Source organism: Takifugu rubripes, chromosome 22 (assembly GCF_901000725.2).
Source record: "Takifugu rubripes chromosome 22, fTakRub1.2, whole genome shotgun sequence".
NCBI classification, from domain to species: Eukaryota; Metazoa; Chordata; class Actinopteri; order Tetraodontiformes; family Tetraodontidae; genus Takifugu; species Takifugu rubripes.
The window spans coordinates 14157753-14173593 of NC_042306.1; the positions used below are offsets into that span (position 1 = coordinate 14157753).

At 42.7% G+C, this 15841-nt stretch overlaps 2 protein-coding genes across 3 annotated transcripts; both read right to left on the reverse strand.

The window, feature by feature from the left end:
- Positions 1-150: 150 nt before the first annotated feature.
- Positions 151-3959, reverse strand: LOC115247981 (sodium- and chloride-dependent GABA transporter 3-like). Its single transcript, XM_029831188.1, has 15 exons — positions 3581-3959; positions 3338-3472; positions 3132-3269; positions 2881-2983; positions 2597-2729; positions 2321-2455; positions 2047-2150; positions 1827-1951; positions 1632-1744; positions 1411-1548; positions 1211-1313; positions 1006-1106; positions 707-752; positions 585-637; positions 151-412 (listed from the first exon to the last, which is right to left on the reverse strand). The coding sequence occupies exons 1-15, from the start codon at positions 3729-3731 to the stop codon at positions 314-316; spliced, it is 1677 nt and encodes a 558-aa protein (XP_029687048.1). The 5' UTR covers positions 3732-3959; the 3' UTR covers positions 151-313.
- Positions 3960-6822: 2863 nt separating this feature from the next.
- LOC101061225 (sodium- and chloride-dependent betaine transporter-like) lies at positions 6823-14643 on the reverse strand. 2 transcript variants are annotated; one of them, XM_029831195.1, is made up of 14 exons: positions 14474-14643; positions 14269-14403; positions 14055-14192; positions 13243-13333; positions 10541-10673; positions 10296-10430; positions 9875-9978; positions 9570-9694; positions 9377-9489; positions 9160-9297; positions 8964-9066; positions 7515-7615; positions 7149-7319; positions 6823-7020 (listed from the first exon to the last, which is right to left on the reverse strand). In XM_029831195.1, the coding sequence occupies exons 1-14, from the start codon at positions 14622-14624 to the stop codon at positions 6916-6918; spliced, it is 1743 nt and encodes a 580-aa protein (XP_029687055.1). In that variant the 5' UTR covers positions 14625-14643; the 3' UTR covers positions 6823-6915. The 2 variants fall into 2 exon arrangements, with proteins under 2 accessions (XP_029687055.1, XP_029687054.1); XM_029831194.1 differs by lacking the exons at positions 13243-13333; positions 14055-14192; positions 14269-14403; positions 14474-14643 and adding exons at positions 10801-10891; positions 11467-11604; positions 11681-11815; positions 11886-12335.
- Positions 14644-15841: the final 1198 nt, after the last annotated feature.

Consider the following 15841-nt stretch of genomic DNA (forward strand, 5'->3'; position numbering starts at 1 on the left):
TTGGAGGCAAAGAGAACCCTCTTCGTGGTGGGAAAATGGGGCATAAATGCATAGAGATGAACAACAATTTCATTGTTATATATATATATATATATATATATATATATATATATATATATATATGCATGATATGCACAAACTAAACTGGGAACAGAAACTTATGCAGGAGCTTACATCTAAGCACAAGCCCATTGACACATTCACATGATCCTCTGTAAGTCTTTGTGATCCACTGTTCAGTCGTGAACAATGTTGGGCACCGCTGCTTTAGTTCCACGCTGTGGAACATGGACATGATCTCTGGGTGGTCCAGTTATGTCGAAACTGCAGCTGATGCCAATTCAACAGTAGTTCCATCATCGTTCTTCTGCCAGGACGGATCTTTAACAGGGGTACAAAGGACAGAGAAGCGCTGGAACGATACACACCACAGTACCAGAATTACCATGATAAATGGACACATTTTCAGCAGTTTTTGAAGAGAATCTGAGATATTGGTCCAGGAACAGGTGAGACAATGTCGTCATGTTTATAATGTGTGTACATTATGCCCATTTAGGTGTCATATTTAAAGTTGTACTGACCTCTCTGATGGTCCCTGGTGTCATACAAATTTGTATAACTGCCCACAGCGGCACTAGAAGAACGGAGAAGAGCGTAATGGCGCAACCTAGCACGTTCGCCCAGACGGGGTAAACGTACGAACCTATTCGGAGATGTTTAAAATCCAACAGGTAAACTATGAAGCAAGTCTGTGTGAACAAGGAGAAAACAAGCAAATGCTTAAACACACTTCTGCCTCAATACAACTGACAACAGAGCTTCATTGAATACAGGCATTTCAGATTTGGCATCATAGAATGACCAGGTGCCCCACAGATGGTCCTGATCCCGCTCTAGGTTAGGTCACTGTTGCATAGTCAGGGGTCAGGCCTTGGGTTTCTGTAAACCACCTAGAGACAAGTTGGATTGTGCTGCCGATAAAAAAGGTACTTAATATCTTACTAATGACACAGGAGGGATGACATATTTCCAGCAGAGTCTGAAGAAAACCGATGGTTTATTTCCTGTCATGTCCTTGATGATGGTGCAGACACGATCGGCTCCTGTAGAAAATACGCCGAAAAAAACATGCATTCTTCCCAACTGCAAGAAATATGCGCAATCCTTTTTGCAACAGGAATTGAGTGAGTGGGTTAATTAACCTCACCAAACATCCAGCCCAGAGCCAAACATTCACAAACGGCAATAAAATTTCCACAGATTCTGCTGGAGCCATAGTAATCAAAGAATTGGAAGATGTAAATTCCTCCCTGAAAAAGACACGAATGGACAAAACCCATCGTGCGGATCAAGACAAGATCTGTTTTCTGAGTAGTAAAGATGGTCAACGTTGCTGTTGAAACTCACCTCAGTTATAAGCAAGAGATGTACGAGGAATGCTGATGCACAGACAACCAGGACAAAGATCTCCTGCCTCAATGGTTTGTGAAACCACTTTGGAAACATGTCGCTCACTGTGGTGATAAAACTCTCCACATCCACAAACTGGTGAGGAAGTCAAAGACCTTTTTCATGGCATTCAAAAGACAACTTATGCTCTCAATCAGCAGAGTGATTACTGTTATTACATGTGAGTCAACAGCCAGCAGGAAAAGCATCAAGAAGAAACAAACAGTCCAAAACTGGGGCAGTGGCATTAGAGCTGTAGCCTGAGGGTAGGCGATGAAGGCCAGACCTGGACCTGAGGGAACCTTCAGACTGTTAAACTCAACACATCTGGATAAAGAACAAACATCTTGAAGGAAACTTGATGAATACTGAACCTGAGTCAGCCACAGTGTCAACTGTAACACCCTGTTTATGAGCCATGAATCCCAGAACAGAGAAGACAACAAATCCGGCGACGAAACTGGTGCAACTGTTGAGCAGACAGATCCAGAAACAGTCCCTGGAGCACACGGAAACCCCTGGTTTTACACTGCCATGTCCTCCACTTCCATTTTCGAACACATAAACATCAATATGCGAGCTTCCACTTCTCACTTGTAACAGTTGTTGTTGTATTTGCTGTGGCTGCCCAGGACAGACAGAGTCCCCTGGGTCAGGCTGTAAGAGAAGAATATTTGAGATCCTGCTTCAATCCAGACCTGCAAGGGAAGGATCTACAGTAAATGATCCCTTAACTCCTCTCTGGTATGATGTCCTCCAAAATACCCTTCCTTGTGATGCCACTCACATTTTAATTGGAGTTTGAATTAAGTTAGTCAACCAATCAGGTTGTTTCTGTGCTTTTGAAATCAAATACTGTAGATTATACCTCAAAGTGAGCCAAGCGGCTGAGATCTGGATGCAGGTAGTAGTAGATTCCTTCTCCAGCTCCAGGCAGAGTTGCACCTCTGATAAGTAAGATGAGCAACATCACATAAGGGAAGGTGGCCGTGAAGTAGGCTACCTTTAAAGCAGAGGCAAGGGGGGACTGTGAGAACTCTTCTAAAGATGTGAATATGCTCTCTTCTGTTCAAGACGGTAGTTTGTCAGGTCAGCAACTGGAGTGACTGACCAATACCAGTAGGCTGCACAGGCAAAAACTAACCTTTCCACTGGATCTGACACCCTTCCAGATGCTGAAGAAGCAGAAGACCCAGCAGGCCAGAAGACACAAAACCAGCTCCCAACTCACACTACCCAGCTCCTCGATCCCCCCAGACATGCGCAACATTCGTCGCCTGAGATGGGAAACATTGCTTTAGGCTGGTTCACAGCAATGTTTTAAAAAACGATTCTTGAGTGAGCAGAAGTGTGGCCAATGACGCCGTAGCTTTGGATCTTTATGCTTCATTTTTCATACATAAGAAACCTTTTGAAATAAAGACTCACTCCCAAAACTCAGTGGCAGCAGAAGTGGTGTTTAGCTGCATGGACTCATTTCCTGTCACATTGTTGGGAAGAGAATCCAAATTCTGCAGATCTCCACAGTTATCTAGACACAAATACAGACATCAGACAGGGAACAAATACATGCTAATCAGTTTCATATTAACCTAGTTTCCCACAGAACTTCTATGGACCAAAAATTCTCTGGATAGATGACTTCTCAAGCTTGAAAGAACCATAAAACTAAGCATTACCTGTGTTCCAGGTGTTGTTACAGGTGGCCCAGGGGAGCTGGGCTCTGAACGAGAACACCAGGTAGAACAGAGACCACGCTTGGATGATGATGTAATTGAACCCAGATAGTTTAACCATCAGTTGCGCATATCCGATTCCTAAACGTCCAGGTTATGATTTTATATCTATCTAAAGTACAAAATCAGATTTCCTCTGCTTATCTCACCTTGAGCCAGAGGACAGACCTTCCTCCAGCAGGTGATGAATCCTTCCTGGGTGAACTGACCCAGTGAGGTCTCCAGGAGGAACAGAGGGACCCCAAAGACCACAGCCAGCAGACAGTAGGGGATCAGGAAGGCACCTGTAGTTGTATGAACACCAAGTTGTTTCATGTTTTCACACAAATTAAGTTCAGAGTGATACCCAAGTACATCAAGCAGCTCATTACCAATGAGACTGGAATATTTACCTCCTCCATTCTTGTAGCACAGGTACGGAAACCTCCACAAGTTGCCCAAACCAACAGCATGTCCAGCAACAACCAGTATGAATTCTGCTTTACTGGCCCACTGGCCTCTGGCTCCCACACTGCTCTGATCTTCTTTTTCTCTTCTCTCCATCCAGACTTCAGTAACTTCAGTCTTGTAGGTTCAGTAAACCAGCAGAATTCTTCTGCTCGTGATGAAGTGGACTATTGTTCTCATGTACTTTGAAGCCACCAATGTTGTCTTGTATAAATATGCAGACTTTCTTTCTGCCCAGGGTCATGTGACTCAACAAACAAACCTGTTTTTTACAGTCTGCCCTGCCTTCTTGTTACTGTTTGATTTCCATCCTCCTAAACTCATCTCATCAGTCAGTCGCATCTCCCTCCTTCCTGCTCTTCATCTCTATTCACTTCAAAAGACAAGCAGCCCTGATCCACCTCATCTCCCTGATGGACTATCCTGCAGTCTTTCTTGGATGGATTTCATGGTTTACTTGACTCTTGGTGAATGACCCTGGTGAATACAGCAGCCTGCTGTCCTTGGCAAGTGTTGCTGTTGTTTTCCTGATTCTGGTCTGTCTGGGGCTGCTTTGTCCTCTCCTGTCATCATATCAGTCAGAAGAAGATTCTCTGCACCTTCTGCCAAAGTGATCCTACTCTGCCTCACACAACCTGCTGGTTCCACTTCTTGTTTCTGGTCCACAGCCAGTACAAAGGTGATTCACTTCTCCTCTGGTGGGTTTGTGGTGTGAGTCAAGTCACCACCCATTATGACTTTGGTGGTTTTCAGAAACTTTGAAACCACCATAAAATCTCCAAGGTAGTTTTCTCTGTCAACTGGACTGGGTTTCTTCTCTTGAAGACGTTTCGCCTTCTATCCAGAAGGCTTCTTCAGTTCTGAAATCGCTGGGGAGAGAGCTTGAAAATATATAGCCCCTGTGGACCATTAGCGTGCCTCAGGCACTTCCTGTCACCCACATACAATGCAGTCCTCCACTCCTTCCAACAGCAAAACAAACATTCACACCATTCCAAGAGACCCAGTGACTCATCACCATGTGATCCAGCAGACAAAGGGGAGACACCTCAACAGAAACTAGGTGAACGACCCGACCAACGACCCTGCTAACGACTCTCAGGTGACCACCCAGATCATTAGCATGCTAATGGTCCACAGGGGCTATATATTTTCAAGCTCTCTCCCCAGCAATTTCAGAACTGAAGAAACCTTCTGGATAGAAGGCGAAACGTCTTCAAGAGAAGAAACCCAGTCCAGTTGACAGAGAAAACTACCTTGGATACAATGACCTGGATGACTGGGAATTTACACAGACACCATAAAATCTGCTTCTCATTATTGTTGGGGAGAAAAGGATCAGTTTTCTCCCCATGCCGTTGCCTTCAGAGGAATGAGACGGAAGCTTCTGTTTTACTTGCTGCAAGGGCAACCACACATCTGCAGTGTGAGCTACAAAGTGTGAGCCTTGACCAGGTTTATTTTTATATTAGCACACAAACATGTAAGATTACAATAGACGTAAGCGTAAGCGTCACATGATAAAGCGTAAGCGTCACATGATAAAATCAAAGCATGACATATACAAAAAGAACATATAAGAGAATGGGGAATGGAGTGTCAGGCTGTCCTCTGCTATCTCGAAGCAAAAGAACATCATTTAATAACAATGTTGCTCTGACGCAAGTAATTAAAGTAGGTCTCAGGGCTTCTGCACATGAGTGATAATAAGCAGTTACAACAGGTCTATATGAACAGTTTGAACCTAACAATTATAAATTCAACAGTCATTTGTTCTTGTTGTTTGACTTTGAAGCCAAAATTTAGATACAAGTGGTGTCTTCTAGAAATGTGCCGACATTCTTTGTGGCCAATGTCATGTGACTCAATGAAAAACATGACTTTTTTTTGGTGTTCATCTTCTCATCAGCCAGTTGCACCTCCACTAAGAGCTCTCTCTCCTGCTTTTCATCTCCTTTCACCTCAGTGTAAAAGTGGACCTGTCTTCTCCTCTGGTGTGTTTTTGCTGTCATGGAGAACCAGTCACCATCCATTGTGACTTTCCTGGTTTCCAGGATCCTGATTATACTGTAAAGTTTCACAGCTTCATCAGAAACTCTGTTGAATCCACAAGAACCACAAAAATTGAAAGCGTGAGAGTGACATAGCACAGCCTTCTGGATTTATTTATAACCTGGAATGAACACAAACATCAGCAAGTGGTCAAATGATCCGCGTTTCTGGAGGTATTTCAGGTCATTTCTAATTAAAACTGACTCTCAAATCACGGTCCCTGACCTTTCTGAAGGTTCAAGGAACTCTGTGGCAATATAAACACAAGAAAACACGTCTGGTAAAGCGTCAATGGTTTTTCCATTGTAGCTGCCCATTTCCTGTTTGTAGAACAAATTCTGATCATTGAGAGCAGAGGACTGATGAACTTCCAGCACTGTTTGCAGAAAGTGGACGGCACCTGTCCCATCATGTCTTCAATGAAGATGATCACATTGTCGGCACCTGATGAAAATCCAGTTCAGTTACCTTTTAGCATGTTGTCTTATTATCATTAGAGAATTTAGAGAAAGCCTCTTAATTATTTACCCCAGGAGCATTTTATCTTTGAAGAGCACTTGGTAATAGTTAAATAACTCAAATGAGGAACCTGTCGGTTTATGAGGTTGCCTGAAGCTAATGACACATGAAAATGTTGTTGGGATCTTTTTTTCTAGATTTCATTTTATTATTATTTCCTGTGACCTGGAGGGCCGCTTCTGTTCCCGAGTTTCCTGTTTCCTGGAGGGCTGTTTCTGTTCCCGAGTGCTATGCAGTCCTGGGGGGCTGCATCGGTTCTGGTGTTCCCTCAGCGGTCCTGGAGGACTGCTTCTGTCTCCTGGAAGACTGCTTCTGTTTCCTGGAAGACTGCTTCTGTTCCCTGGTGCTCGGCAGTCCTGGAGGACTGCCCTCATGTTCCTTGTGTTGCTCCCCCCCCCGTAAATAGAAACCTTTTGACCATTTTACCACTGTGTCCTGGCCTGCGTTCGGGTTCTGTTACAAACCCACGTTCCGTAACACAAACTAACAGAAAAGCTCTTCAAAACTAAAACAACTGGGATTGATAATAAAGGTTAACACCTTCTTTCAACTTGAATTGATGGTCAGATGATATGATTTGGTGTAGAAAATCAATTAATGCAAAACATTTCGGGTTTTTTACTTTAATCCCTTCATCCATCAGTAAAGTTGAAGAAAATATTATCGGATTAAAGGTTCACTTATGGTTGAAATGCACCAGCTGATTATGCTAAAGTGTCACGTCAGCTGTCAGTGCAACATCCGTTCCCTCGTCTCCAGTCGCTCTCTTCAGCCTGACTGGATCTTCATCGGGGCGACAAAGCACGGACAGACGCTGGAACAAACAAGACAAAATCATTTCCATAATCAGCAGGACAGGTGACATAATGAGGATGTGGTGTCTTTAACATGTGGCCATTCAAACCAACTGATAAATAATTGAATCCCCCATTCCAGGCAGACCTCTCTGAAGGTTCCTGCTGTCCTGCACATCTGAATGACGGCCCACAGTGGCACCATGATGACAGTGGAGATCGTCATCATCCATCCCAGTGCGTACGCCCAGTCGGGGTAAACGTACCAGTCATTAATCTTCAGGTGTTTGAAGTTAACGATGAACAGAATGAGAGAAATCTGCAAAAATGGTATGAGTTATGTGTTTCCTGTGGTGGCCTCCGACCCTGTCCACCCATGACTCACATTAGGAAAGGCCTGAATTAAATTAATTTATCTTTAAGATTTCTACTCCAGGTTAATGGTCCAGGTTGCAAACAAGTCTGGAGAGTGGTGACAGTAGAGATCGCAAGAAAAAAGGCTTCTTTAACTCACCAGTGACAACAGAGGAATGATGTATTTCCAGAGCAGTTTGAATATAATGAATGGTTTAGCTCCTGTCATATCTTTTATGATTTTCATGAAACGGTCAACCCCTGAAAAGATGATTACTGAATTAATCAGGTCTTATAATCAAACTAGATGGAAGATATCTTCATAGTTTGTTTTTTTTTTGCTCTTTTTCAATGAAGATCCACATACATACTGAATCAAGCTCCTGCAGAACCACATCTGCTCTAAACTCCAAAAAGCCTCCTCCTGACAGTTTTCTCCATCTCAAATCTTTCACTTCTTAACCCTCTCTTGTTGTTTTAACAATAATTGTTGCAAATACGATATCAAATTTCAGTGTTACGCAGATGACACCTTACTATATCTCTACCACTTACACAAATCACTCCATGAACTTAAACTGGCAAAGAATTCAACTGCCCAAATCATCACTCAAACCTCCTCCATCTAACACACCACTTCCATTCTAAAACACCTTCACTTTTTCCAGGTAAAGTTCTGAAGGTAAGTTGAGTTTAAAATCGTTCTGTTCACATTCAAGGCGAACAACATACCGTATTTTCACGACTATAAGGCGCACCTAAAACACTGAGATTTTCTCAGAAATCAACGGTGCGCCTTATAATATGGAGTGCCTTGTGTGTGGACTGAGTTCCAAAATCTGCTGTGCGTCTTTGGTGGGTGAACTACGGTAAACGCTCCGCCAATCGATTAGCGGCACACCTCAGCGTAAGGATCCCCTAAAATGGCGCCGGTCAAGCGAGACGTGTATGAATGAGGCTTACTTTAAACTGCAGGCCATCGAATATGCAGCTGAAAAATGGCAATCGAGCAATCTTAGTGTTTTCGCTTTATGCGCGAGGAAAATTGTTGCGCAGCGGCTGCCCGCGGATTACCAGGATTATTGGAAGAGCTTTCACAAAATCAACGCTGAACCGGAACCGGTCGGTGAGTCCGATTCAGATGATTAGGAAGAGGAATTTGGGACGTTGGACACTGAAATAGTGCAGCTGTTTAATTCAGATACAGAAGATGAAAACTTTGATGGTTTTGTGGCGGAAGAATGAATATTTTGTTCAATAAAAGTGTCGAAACTCACTGTTTTACTTCCGTTGTCATTTTTTACTGTATGTTTCAGCATGCGCCTAATAATACGGTGCACCTTGTGTATGTTTTAAATACAGAAATAGCACCCACAACTGAGACTGCACCTTTTAATACAGTGCGCCTTATGGTCGTGAAAATACGGTACTCTCCCGTCCATAGCGTGACCTCCTTTATATTGTCATTCCCCTCTCACAATCTTCTTCTTCCTATGTGACTCTGTGCTCTGCCCATCTTAGTTCTATTCTAAAACTTTTTTAACTGGATTATGTACAGTTTAATATTTAATAATGGAGGCATATTTGAATGGAAAATAATTTTACATACCAAAAATCCAGCTGATAACCAAACATTCACAAGGAGCCAAAAAATAGTCACAGAATCTGCTTGCACCATAGTAGTCGATGAGCTGGAAAATGTATATTCCTCCCTAAACCAGGAAGATAAATGAGATTTCACTGCAATGGCCTTGTTTACAAAAAGTACCTTCTCAATAAAGTTGTCAAGGTAAAGATTTGCTCACCTCAGTAACCAACATGAGCTGAAACAGGAAGTTGCATAAACAGACCATCAGGACAAAGAGCTCATGTCTTATCGGGGCATGCAACACCTTGGGAAACAAGTCGCTCACTGTGGTGATGAAGCTCTCGACAATTGTGAACTGTGGACAGAGGCAAACCAAATCAACTTTACCATTGGCCAAACATATTGTCACACATCAAAGGGACTGTTATTTTTACATGAGTATCAACTGCCAGCAAAAGGAGCATCAAGAAGAAACAGACAGTCCAGAACTGTGGCAACGGCATCAGAGCTGCTGCCTGAGGATAAGTGATGAAGGCCAGACCTGGACCTGAAAATGAGGAGGATTTAAGTAAGTTGGTTACTTTCAATACTATCTGAAAACTTTAAACATGATTGAATGTAAATGACCTGAATCAGCCACGGCATCGACGGTAACACCCTGCTGTTGAGCCATGAATCCAAGGACGGAGAAAACGACAAATCCCGCAAGAAAACTGGTGCAACTGTTGAGCAGACAGAGGAAGAAACAGTCCCTGGAGGACAAACAACTTCATTAATATGGTGCTATTTTGTGTGAAATTATCCCGTGTGCAAGAGGTTTTTCAAACAAAGAGTCAATGGGACTTAAATCAAAAGGTCTCTGAGCTGAAAGGCGAAACAAGACTCTCCAAGAGACATCAACGTACTATAATACCGTCTGTTGTTGCACTCACCTATAACAGTTGTTGTTGTATTTATTGTAGCTGCTCAGAACAATCAGATTTCCTGTAACCAGGCTGTATGAGAAGCAAATTTGAGATCCTGCCTCGATCCAAACCTACAACACAAAAAAACTGATCCTAGTCAAATTGTTTTTTTTTTGGTTTTTCTCAAAAACACTGTTGATACAAAGATAAGTGTTACACCAGCAGGTCTCACTGAACGTGAACCCTTGGATGCCTCAAAAGTTTACTCTTAAATCTATAACCTTTGTTTTGACCAACATATCAAACAACATCTACATAGTTTTCCAAATCAAAAAAACCTTTAGTTTTATTATACATGTAATCTCAAAGTACAGGAGAAAGGGTAGAGGTAGAGTTTTAAGAAAAGGAACATTTTGTTTTGAAGTCTTTGAAGAGTCGCCTGCAACACCTTAAGGTTGGTGAGGTCTTCTATGCTTGGAAAAAGGTAGAAGTAGATCCCATTGAAGGCTCCGGGCAGAGTCAGCCCCCGGATCAGTAATATCAGCAGCATCACATACGGGAACGTGGCCGTGAAGTATGCCACCTTTGAGAAAAGGAAAGAGATATTCTTTTGGAATCCTTTTGGTTTTAATGTAAAGGTTTCTAAAAAGGGTTCTTCGTAGAAGGTAGAATGTATCGCCCGTTTCATCAGACCTTTCCAGAGGATCTGACACCTTTCCAGATACTGAAGAAGCAGAAGACCCAGCAGGCAAGAAGACACAAAACCAGCTCCCATCTCACACTGCCCAGGTGCTCAATGCCTCCAGACATACCGAGCATCCGCCGCCTGAGAAGATGTGAAATTTCACCCTGACACCAATTTTTTACTGTTTTATTCACTAACTGATGGTTACGAGATTCTTGGTTACTTTCACTCTGTGAAGAAACGTGTGAGTTAAACATCTAAAACTCACTGCCAGAATTCAACAGCAGCAGAGGTGGTGTTTGTCATCGTGGTCTGATTCCCCGTCACATTTGTAACATCATGGACACCCACACAGTTGCCTGATTCAGAGAAAGGACAAACAAATGAAGAATTCTGACTATGACAAAAGTAATTGAGCCCCACGAATCTTCCTGTCGGTGGTTGGCCCACAGGAAGATGAAGACGTGTCTCTGTTTTGGCCTGAAGCCACCAGCCACCAAGGGATCATGCTCTTCACTGTACTAAGGCTCTATAGAGGGGAGTTTATTCATCAGGTCAGTCCAGGTTCAATAGAAAAAAATTGTAGATTTCGTCCTGAATGAGGAACATTTGACTGGCTCCATATCTGCTAAAGGGTGCTGCAGCTGAGGGCAGCTTGGTCATCTATATTCATGCTTTACAGACTACAAAAGGCTGATGATCATGTCCCTCCATATGTTTTGTAGAGGATCCTCAGTGATTATGGGTTGAATTGATGAAGTCTTATGGAACTTTAATTTCAGGTCAAGGCAGTAGCCTAGCTGGTAGGACAGAAAACAATGCTGGACTGTGGCTCTTGTAAGACTAGGACTAAAATAATTATGCCTCTGCTCTGAGATGAACAAATGCGGATGTTATCGCCTTTCTTATTCAACATTTGTTGTCAGACTCTCACCTGTGTTCCATCCATTGTTACAGTTGGCCCAAGGAAGCTGGGATTTAAATGAGAACACCAGGTAGAAAAGAGCCCAGACTTGGACAAGGATGTAGCAGAAGCCATTAAGTTTTTGTATTAAATACGCGTATCCAATCCCTGCAATGAGGAGGAAATTTCATAGTCAGAAAAATTTATAGAGAATAATAGGACAGGTTTTCTCTGCTTATCTCACCTTGAGCCAGAGGACAGACCTTCCTCCAGCAAGTGACGAATCCTTCCTGGGTGAACTGACCCAGTGAGGTCTCGAGTAAGAACAGAGGGATCCCAAAGACCACAGCCAGCAGACAGTAGGGGATCAGGAAGGCACCTAGAAACCACTGGGATGCTTAAATGAGGAAATAAAGAATGAAGTAAAATCCTTTTGTGAAATAACTCACCTCCACCATATCTGTAGCACAGGTACGGAAACCTCCACACGTTGCCCAACCCAACAACATTTCCTGCAACCACCAGGATGTATTCTGTCTTACTGGCCCACTGTCCTCTGGCTCCCACACTGCTCTGATCTTCTCTTTCTCTTCTCTCCATCCAGCCTTCAGTAACTTCACCCTTGCAGGATCAGTGAATCAGCAAAATTCTTCTGCTTGTGGTGTAGTGGATTTTTGTTCTCAGGTAATACGAGGACACCAATGTAGTCTTGTATAAATATGCGGACTTTCTTTCTGTCCAGTGTCATGTGACTCAAAAAACAAAGCTGTTTTTTACAGTCTGCCCTGCCTTCTCATTACTGTGTGATTTCCATTCTGATCTCTTGCCTTGGTGGAAAATTCTACTCACTTTGCTTCGCCTCTCTTCCACACCCACCTGATTAGCTTCTACTATTCTTACCTGTTGTTTTTACTCAGCCTGTATTTAAGCCACTGCAGTTCATTCACGTGTTACTAGATTGTTCATTGCTTCATTCCTTGCTTTCCAATTCCTTACTTTGTACAGCTTAACTGGTCTCGACCCTGCCTTCCTTGGACTTCTTCCTTCTTCGTCATAAACACGACAACCTTTCATCCCCGATTAAGAGTTTTTGCCTCCGTGTTTGTTTGGGCCCACATCCTCCTGTAGCTATGTGGGTGTTTTTAGCCTTCCACTTTGCCTGGCTTCGTGATTAACTATTGTGCTGTTCTCCACAAGTCACCAGAAAAGTTCCTTATTAACTATTCTTTGCTGTGCAGCTTCTGGATCCTACCACACACGTCAGTACAATCTGACCAAGAATGGACCCAGCACACACTCTTTCACCAATGGCTCACTTCAAAAGGATTGAGGAGGTTCTGCAGCAGCAAAAGACTATGATGACTGCAGCCACAGCAGAGGCCAGTCAAGCAGTATAGTCCCACGAACTCTCGCTAGCTGGGCTAGTAGGACAGCTACAGCAATTTTCCACCACACTTGAATGATAACAGACAACTTTGCATTACATTTATCAAACTCATGGAAATTTAAGGTATTCCATACAGTTCAGTGTTCAATGTTATCTGACTTTCCAGATGTGAATTAAAGGCAGAATTGTGTTTTCAGAGTTATTCGCGTCTGCCTGAGTGGCTTATATTTGGTTACACTGCCATTTGAAAAATAAAGAGAATTGTGACAATGAAAATTGTTTTATAATCGTGTACATTTGCATGTAACGTTTCTGGTTAAAAAAAACATCAGAAGGATCTACTGGCCCCCGGGCATCTTCACGTTATCAAATCTGGCCCTCTTTGCAAAAAGTTTGGACACCCCTGATCTAAAACTCACTGCCAGAATTCAACAGCAGCAGAGGTGGTGTTTGTCATCGTGGTCTGATTCCCCGTCACATTTGTAACATCATGGACACCCACACAGTTGCCTGATTCAGAGAAAGGATAAACAAATGAAGAATTCTGACTATGACAAATGTAAATGAGCCCCAAGAATCTTCCTGTTGGTGGTTGGCCCACAGGAAGATGAAGACACGTCCCTGTTTTGGCCTGAAGCCACCAGCCACCAAGTGATCACGCTCTTCACTGTACTAAGGCTCTATAGAGGGGAGTTTATCCATCAGGTCAGTCCAGGTTCAATAGAAAAAAATTGCAGATTTTGTCCTGGATGAGGAACATTTGACTGGCTCCATACCTGCTAAAGGGTGCTGCAGCTGAGGGCAGCTTGGTCATCTATATTCATGCTTTACAGACTACAAAAGGCTGATGATCATGTCCCTCCATATGTTTTGTAGAGGATCCTCAGTGATTATGGGTTGAATTGATGAAGTCTTATGGAACTTTAATTTCAGGTCAAGGCAGTAGCCTAGCTGGTAGGACAGAAAACAATGCTGGACTGTGTCTCTTGTAAGATTGGGACCAAACTTGTCCTATTTGCTTGATCACATGGTGACCTTCACCACTCAGTAGAATTGGAATCTTTGTACATAATAATCATGTTAACAGGCTGAAATTTACTCAGTAAATGCCTGCTGGGAAATATAATAACCATAATTATTATGTAACGACAATAATTATGCCTCTGCTCTGAGATGAACAAATGCGGATGTTATCACCTTTCTTATTAAACATTTGTTGTCAGACTCTCACCTGTGTTCCATCCATTGTTACAGTTGGCCCAAGGAAGCTGGGATTTAAATGAGAACACCAGGTAGAAAAGAGCCCAGACTTGGACGACGATGTAGCAGAAGTCATAAAGTTTTAGTATTAAATACGCATATCCAATCCCTGCAATGAGGAGGAAATTTCATAGTCAGAAAAATTCATAGAGAATAATAGGACAGATTTCCTCTGCTTATCTCACCTTGAGCCAGAGGACAGACCTTCCTCCAGCAGGTGATGAATCCTTCTCGGGTGAACTGACCCAGTGAGGTCTCGAGTAAGAACAGAGGGATCCCAAAGACCACAGCCAGCAGACAGTAGGGGATCAGGAAGGCACCTAGAAACCACTGGGATGCTTACATGAGGAAGTAAAGAATGAAATAAAATCCTTTTGTGAAATAACTCACCTCCACCATATCTGTAGCACAGGTACGGAAACCTCCACACGTTGCCCAACCCAACAACGTTTCCTGCAACCACCAGGATGTATTCTGTCTTACTGGCCCACTGTCCTCTGGCTCCCACACTGCTCTGATCTTCTCTTTCTCTTCTCTCCATCCAGACTTCAGTAACTTCACCCTTGCAGGATCAGTAAATCAGCAAAATTCTTCTGCTCGTGATGAAGTGGACTATTGTTCTCATGTACTTTGAAGCCACCATAAAATCTGCTTCTCATTATAAATTCAACAGCCATTTGTTTTTGTTATTTGACTTTGAAGCAAAATTTAAATACAAGTCGTGTCTTGTAGAAATGTGCCGACATTCTTTGTGGCCAATGTCATGTGACTCAATGAAAAACCTGACTTTTTTTGGTGTTCATCTTCTCATCAGCCAGTTGCACCTCCACTAAGAGTTCTCTCTCCTGCTTTTCATCTCCTCTCACCTCAGTGTATAAGTGGACCTGATACACTCCGTCTTCTCCTCTGGTGTGTTTTTGCTGTAATGGAGAACCATTCACCATCCATTGTGACTTTGCTGGTTTCCAGGATCCTGATTATACTGTAAAGTTTCACATCTTCATCAGAAACTCTTGAATCCACAAGAACCACAAAAATTGAAAGCGTGAGAGTGACATAGCACAGCCTTCTGGATTTATTTATAACCTGGAATGAACACAAACATCAGCAAGTGGTCAAATGATCCACGTTTCTGGAGGTATTTCAGGTCATTTCTAATTCAAACTGACTCTCAAATCACGGTCCCTGACCTTTCTGAAGGTACTCAAGGAACTCTGTGGCAATATAAACACAAGAAAACACGTCTGGTAAAGCGTCGATGGTTTTTCCATTGTAGCTGCCCATTTCCTGTCAGTAGAACAAATTCTGACCAGAGAGCAGAGGACTGATGAACTTCCAGCACTGTTTGCAGAAAGTGGACGGCACCTGTCCCATCATGTCTTCAATGAAGATGATCACATTGTCGGCACCTGAAGAAAATCCAGTTCAGTTACCTTTTAGCATGTTGTCTTATTATCATTAGAGAATTTAGAGAAAGCCTCTTAATTATCTTCCCCAGGTGCATATTTATCTTTGAAGAGCACTTGGTAACAGTTAAATAACTCAAATGAGGAACCTGTCGGTTTATGAGGTTGCCTGAAGCTAATGACACATGAAAATGTTGTTGGGGTCTTTTTTTCTAGATTTCATTTTATTATTCTATTCTATTCTTTTTTCTTTCTTTTATTTTGTCTACGCCTGCCTGGTGTTTCTGGATCATTGTATCAGATATATTCTGCATCATAGCTGTAACCTGCTGATCCCCAATCAGACCAAACC